Source organism: Penaeus vannamei, chromosome 29 (genome assembly GCF_042767895.1).
Source record: "Penaeus vannamei isolate JL-2024 chromosome 29, ASM4276789v1, whole genome shotgun sequence".
Taxonomy (NCBI): Eukaryota; Metazoa; Arthropoda; class Malacostraca; order Decapoda; family Penaeidae; genus Penaeus; species Penaeus vannamei.
The window spans coordinates 16,235,447-16,242,946 of record NC_091577.1 but is presented as its reverse complement, the minus strand read 5'-3'; the positions used below and the strand labels follow the sequence as shown (position 1 = coordinate 16,242,946).

The 7,500-nt window shown below is 41.7% G+C and overlaps 1 protein-coding gene across 1 annotated transcript in view; it reads left to right on the top strand.

The window, feature by feature from the left end:
* The window catches only part of LOC113803868 (protein Gawky), a gene marked incomplete at both ends in the record, with an annotated part of 21,850 nt that overhangs the window by 1,139 nt on the left and 13,211 nt on the right, over positions 1–7,500 (top strand). The window contains 4 exon segments of the mRNA XM_070142331.1: positions 558–673; positions 802–924; positions 1,040–3,357; positions 3,606–3,807. Of these exon segments, the coding sequence (XP_069998432.1) occupies positions 558–673; positions 802–924; positions 1,040–3,357; positions 3,606–3,807 (2,759 nt within the window).

The following is a 7,500-nucleotide window of genomic DNA, read 5'->3' as shown; positions in this document are numbered from 1 at the left end:
GAAAATGGAGGCCATCATTTTCATGAAACATACATACATATACATTTACACATATATAGGCTATGTATATATACAAATATGATTACATATGTATATAAGTACATGTGTGTGTATATATATGTATATATATATATATACACATATATATACATATATATACATATATATATACATATATATACATATATATACATATATATACATATATATACATATATACATATATACATATATACATACACATACACATACACATATACATACACATACACATACATATACATATACATACACATGAATATACATACATACACATTTATGTACAAGTACATATATATGTACACATGTACTAATACACTTATATCATGTACACATGTACATGTACACATATATATGCAGATATATATACACATACATACATTCTTGCATACATACATGCATAAATACATGCTTATGTATGAGTGAATGCTTTAGTGTCTATGTATGTGTATGTAGTTGAGCTACTTTGTTTTCCACTGAATTTAATCAATCCTGATACTATGGTTTTCTTGTTGCAGATCTTGGGTTCTATGCATTGTCAGCCAAAGAGTGTGTAGACGACTGCCTGGTCAGTCCACTCAGTGTTTCTTCTTCAGGGAGCTCGGATACAGAGGCCTTCTCTCTCATAGTCAAGGTATGATTGCATATAGATATTATTTTTTTTAGTGTTGTCTTGCAAATAATTAACAATATTAATGTCATTATATATTTTCCAGATTTATACAAATGATCAATGCTCATTTGGGTTTGCCTTTATTCTAGTGTTGTGTAGGTGGTGGGTTGTGCATCAGGATGGACAGCCACTGTGACGCACACCAGGCCAACACGGTCACAAACTTGCCAAATCCTGAGTTTCCTACCAACAAAGTGCCTGATACCTCTACAGTAAGTTTGTACTCTCTTTGGGGTGATGGTTTTGTATTTAAACCCCTGTTTTGAGAGCAAAAGATAGATATATAAAGGTCTTATTCTCACGCACATTTTTTTTTCTCTCTTTTAGGATGTGGAGACCTTTGGCATGGTGTGTGAAGCACAAAGTGAAAGGGATGTGGACCACAAGAGTAGCAGCAGCCAGAGCATTTTAAGTGTTGATGACACTGCCGAAGTGGCAGCTAATGAAACAAGTAACGTGCCAGTATCATCAGCTGGCCGTGAGTCCCCAGTTACAGATGGTGGGGCGGATGGGGCCAGAGCTGACCCATACCTGCCTCCCCAACCTGTTAAATCTTTGTCTGTGATATTCAGCTCTACGCCGTTACATGGTCACTTCTCCACTGCTTCTCCTCACATTAGCAGTGGAGATGAGGAGCCCCAGGGCACCTCGGGGCCCAGCCGTCCGTCCTCGACCACTGCCCCTGGGTCCCCTGGGCTGGGGGGGTCTCTTAGAGGGATGCCCATCACCCCCTCTGGCCAACAAGGTGTTGTGAAAACAGTAGCAGCATCAAGCCAGTGTTGTGTGGGTGAGGCTGAGGCTTCATGTACCACACACGTGCTGCACAACACCTCTCAGCCTGCCCAGCAGCCAGTGGCAGCTGTGGCACAAGCTGCGGCACACACACAGGCCAGTCTCAACATTCCTGGCTCAATGGCCAACAATAATGCCAATAGCCAACTCCAGGGTAGCAACCCTAGCTTTAACCAGGAGACAAAGCAGGCTATAGCCAGCTTACTCCAAATAAGTGCAACCTGCAACCAATACGCTTCATTTCCTACTTCATCAAAATTCCAGGCTGCAGGCAAGCCTGGAAAATTTGGTTTTGCTTCCTTCCCCCATGGCTTTATTAAAGTTAATAGGTGGGGCATTCCACGTGGCTTGGGTCTCGTAGGCGGGGGAGAGAGTGCAGCCAATGGGTGGGGCACATCGGCCCCTCAAACGGCTGGGTGGGGTAGCTCTGGTGCCAACCAGGCCGGATCACAAGGCCAATGGGGAGGAGCTCCCAATCGTGCTGGAGGAGCACCAAACACATCCCCTGGACAAGGAGGGAGTCTCAAGCCAGCACAGCAAAATAGTGGTCCTTCTCAGCAACCAAGTTCTCCAGCAGGTCAGCAGAACACACAGACAGGAGGAACAGGAGGGCAGCAGGGACCAGCAGGAGTCAACAATCAACAACAGACTCAACAGGGCAACAGCGGACAAGGAGGCAATAGTAATAATACTTGGGCACAAGCTGCAGGGAAAGGTCTTCCAGCTGGTAGTGGGTCGGGGGATGCTCAAAAACGTCACATGGAGCAGCAACTGCAGAGTATCAGGGAAGCTTTGCTCAGCAGTGAAGGCTGGGGTGGGGAAAATGTCAACCAGGAGACAACGTGGGACCTTCCAGGATCGCCCGAACCTTGCAAAGATGCTAATGCTCCTCATCTGAAACTTAATGTCAATAATGGATGTGACTTATGGGAAAATAACTTGAGAAATGGAGGTGCAGCCCCTCCAAAGACTCAACAGGCTCCATGGGGCCATACTCCAGCCACAAACTATGGCGGAACTTGGGGTGAGGATGATGATGCCACAGATTCATCCAATGTTTGGACCGGTGTTCCCTCCAATAATCCACAGTGGGGTGCCAATACTCCAAACCCACCCAACATGTGGGGGGGAGGGGCACCACCAAAGAAGAATAGTGAATGGGCTGCAGGAGGCAGTGGTACTGGAGGAGGAAATACACAAAGTGGCTGGGGAGACCATGGCCCTCAAAGGTCAGGTGTGGAAAATCCACCAAGCGACTGGGGACCAGGAGGCCCTCACAAACCTGGCCCACATGTTGGTCCACATGCAGGACCTCACAGCCACAGTGGACCACATAGTGGTCCAAACAGTGGTCCTCACAGTGGATCTCATGGTGGTCTACATAGTGGCCATCATGTTGGCCCTCATAGTGGCCCTCACAACACTCCTCATGGTGCACCTCATAATGGACCTCATAGTGGATCTCATACTGGACCCCATGGACCTCATGGCCCACATAATGGACCACATGGTGTCCCACATGGGGCCCCTCATGGTAACCTTCCTCACAGTGGTCCACCTGGTGGTCCTGGAGGACCAACACAATGGAATGGTCCAAAAGATATGAAGCCAAGTGGGCCAGTTGGTGCACCAAGTGGATGGGAGGAGCCTTCTCCACCAACGCAGCGGCGTGATGACGGAACAGCCGTTTGGGGTAACCCACAGCAACAGGCTAATGTGTCCCGGTGGAAGGAAATGCCCAACCCGAACATAATGGGCAGACCCAACATGCCAGGGCCTCAACAAGGCCGCATGCCAGGACCACCAGTTCCACCGGGAATCAAGCCAGATCAGCGCATGTGGGGACAACATGGGTAAGCGATATTGGATTATTTGTATGGTTGCCTTAAATAGATTTCCTTGGACAGTCATTACAGGAAATTTTCTTGCCTTGTCAAAGATTATATGAAGATTTAGATAACAGAAATGTAGAATTCACAGCAGTGCTCAGATATGTTTTAGAAGTGTAGCATGAACAACATATTTTGATACCTTTAAGATCTGAGAGTGTTGCTGTTGCAGTATGCATATAATGACTATGAATTTTCTTTAATACTCACAGGAGAAATGGCAGCTGGAGTGACCCCCCTCACGATACGGGTAGTGGCATGTGGGGGGAGGAGCCGAAGTCAGGTGGTTGGGGAGAACCACCAATCACATCCCCATCTTGGGGAACAAAACCGAAGACTCCAACTGGTGGTCCAGTTGGGCCTGGTTGGGGAGAAACAGATATGGAGCTGCAAGGCTGGGGACACCAAAATAAGGTAAGACATACAAGTATGTGCAGGATAGAGTTAGCACTTCAGCAAGTTAAGGCTGAGGCTCCCGCACTCTCAGCTCCACTGTAAGGGTTCAGGTCTGTTGAGTTGTGTGTAGGTGTGTTTGTTTGTCACTGCATTCCTGTTTGGAAGCTTGCCTTATTAACTCATTGTTAACTGTACAGTACATGCATTTAGGTTACAAAGGTGCAATCTGTGAATATAGCTAATCTTTAATAAGTTCACAGAGGAAAGAGTTGGCTATATTGTTGATGTAAGGATAAAGTAGGCAGGTTAGTTACTGCATGTGTAGTAGAAGAATGTCCATCTCCTATATGGTGTTCATTTTCAGAAATTAGTGTTCAGTAGGTTTCAGAATCCTAGGTAGACGATTATTGCATGATATTGCTAGGTGGTGATCCCACATAATGTGGATAACACAATCTGTATTGTAGAGGGCAGCAAGATGTTTGTGTATACAGTTTTTTTTATACAACAATTTTTTCTGAGACTTTCAAGTTATGATGATAATTCTGCTTTTTTTTCTCATCTCTATTATTCAAGCAAAGTTTGTTCAGGCCACCTTGATTTGGAATGTTGAAAATCAGTTCATAGTTTCTACTTTTACCATTGTTAGATATTTGTTCTCTTTTTTGAAGGATTCAGATAATGCACTACCATTGTCTTTGTATGTTAACCCTAATCCAGCACATAGGTTTACTAATAAAAAATCCTTAAAGTTTGACAGTTATATTTGCAATTATTAACTGCCAAAGTAGTTGATCTTCATAGAAGGCTTTTGTGAAGTTTTCCATTGGAAATTTTTGTTAAATGATGGCTCTACAGTGAGTAACCCACAAATTTCTCATAATCATCTGTGTGAGGATATGTATTTTTCTTTTTAATATTTGCCATTTCACAATCTTTATTTATTAAATTGTGTTTGAAAAAATCCATTACTATTAGATTAACCCGTTGGATCCGGTTGCATGATGGAAATTATGGAGCTGAAAACTCCAGGCAGTGGGTAACATAAATGGCCAATATCCCGAGCGTGTGACGCATAGGCCAGGCGCACACAAACACCCATGAAAGGTGACAAGAGACTGCGCCTCCCCTTTGAAAAGTAATTTTCTGTAAACTTTTTTTTAGCTTTATCGCCATTTTCAATGTCCAAATTTGTCATTTGACTTGCTTTATCCAGATGGTAATTACTTATTTTCCTTGTGTATCATATCATCTCTCTATTTAGTAAATAACGTAGTGCAAGAGAGAAAATATATGGAACATTTGTTCTGTTGTCATATATCTCTTTGTAATTTTCAATTTTATGTAATGCAACCAGCGCCACTGGTCACAGTGGCTAGGAATAGGGTGCACATCATGGAAATGGCATCCTCCCTGGAGCCAGCACTTTTCCAGCTACTGCTTACGCACGTTACATTCTACTTTCGTTTATTGATGGGAATAATACTAAAGCCCCCTTCTAAGCACCAAATGAGTCAAATCACACTCCACAAATCACAATCACTTGTGGCAAGTCTTTTCCTTCACCCTGGCCTTCGCTCATGACGGCAGTTCACGTCACCCGGGCTGCGGCCAATTTGCCCAGTTGATGGCATGTTCACGTCATCTGGGCAGCTGCCCAAGTTTTTCTTTGACGTGACTGCAACATCATCCGGGTCCAAGGGGTTAAAACATGCAGTATAAAATGTAAAGTTTCTTTACAGTAATTTTTATTTGATGATCATGCCTTCACTACCTTGTGAAAGAGGAAATTTGTTGAGTTGGCAGTTTGAATTACATGTAAAGATATCTAATGGATATCATGTAGGCTAGTATGATAATGAAAAGTTGAAATCCGATGTAAAATAAAAGCTTATTTGTTTAAACTTTAACCCACTAACGACGGTATATTTTGAAGCCGAAAATTATAGTTACCGGGTGGCTTCAAAATCGGCACGCAGGGCTGGCCCGGAATCTGCCCGCGTGCCAGCTGCAGCCTGTGATGGAATCGGAGCACAAGCTCCGATCCGTCACACTAGCAGGACACTTGGCAATGTTTAATTTTACGGGTGTCTCATATTTGGGACAACCGTCGTAAATGGGTTAAGCTAGGTGAAAATATCATATAAATTATTGTAAAATCTTGATATGTTGATAGAATAGTATATCCAGATGAGACTTAATGAATACAGTGATATTATTTGATAATTGAGGAATTTTATTAGTGATGGCAAGTATAGTCGCCTAGTTACAGTGCAGTAATGTAAAGTCTGAATCCTACTTCAGTTCTGAATTTTACATTTTAGATTTTTTTTTTTTTTTTCTAATGCATGCATGAATGATTTAGCGTTGAATATGGTGGTATAAGAAATTGTGTGACAGCAATTAAGAATATTTTTTTCAACTTTACATATATAGGTATTTTGGCAAATGTAGAATGTACATAGTAGTTTGCTTATACTTGCATGCATAACTGAGAAGAACAAAGTAGCTTTTGTATGGTAGATAATTGGCTTTTTTGTTCAGTTCTGAGACCCAAGTATATCACTTTATTTTTCTAGCGAACAAATTGATTCATTTTATTAGTCAATTTTGTAAAAGACTTTAGAGTGATGCAAGTTTATCCCTTTATTCTGTATACTAGTAACATCTTTCTAGACCTGCCCTTTGCTGTTGATGTTTGAATTTTTAAAAATGTCTATTTGTGGTTTTAATTCATAGCTGTTAGATAGGTTATGATGGATTTCAAGCTTTTATGCAGAGACCACTGCATATATGTTGCACTGGAATGGTAATATTTGCATTGTTGCTTTATTAGGATGGTCATTGGGAAATAAATGGTTGTAATGCATTTTATGGAGTGTATGTATCTGTTAGAGGAAAAGACTGGTGGTATAAGACATTTCATACCGAGTGAATTTGTAAAGATTTTGGTTATTGGAACAGGTAGGCCTTTTCAGAGACTTCAGTTTATCTTTTACAACACAAGAATGGATTTATCTTAGGAGATAGGTACAGAGTCTTTTCAATATGAAGGAAAAGAAAAAGTTCTTATGGTCCAAGCATATGAAATGTAGGATATTTGATGAAATATTAGCAGAAGATCCATACAGTCATACTGAAACAGATCTCACTGACTGCTTAGGCACGGCCACATAACCGAGTGAAAAGGCAATTTGGCGAGATTATTACATGTATATTATGTGTGGCCAAAGATGGGAAGGATAACAGAGGATGATGATTAACATTACAGATGACTGGTTTCCCTCCTCTGCTTGATCTCAGATCTCCCAAAACTCTCATTCCTGAGTCCCACTTCCCATTTGCTGTAAGTTGCCAGTACTGTCTCCCCTTGTTACAATATTTGGGGCTCCTACCTGCTTACCAGCTTTATCTGTCCCTATTTTGTGGCTGTTGTCTGCTTGTTGTGTTTTAGAGGTGGCCACAAAGCTATGCTTTTCTTATAGGTTAGGCAGGTAAATTATCTATGTTGAATTATAATCAGTTCTGTTAAAAAGCTTTCATGTCATATATGTTAAAGAAACAATCAGAATGCCCCACAAAGTAGAGACAATGCTTCCCAGATGTTCTCAGGAACTACAAAATGAATCAGATATTCTTTTGTTATATCAAAGTCTCTCCAGCAAGACTTAATAGTTGTATGATATGTTTTACTTTGGTAGAAAGGAAAAC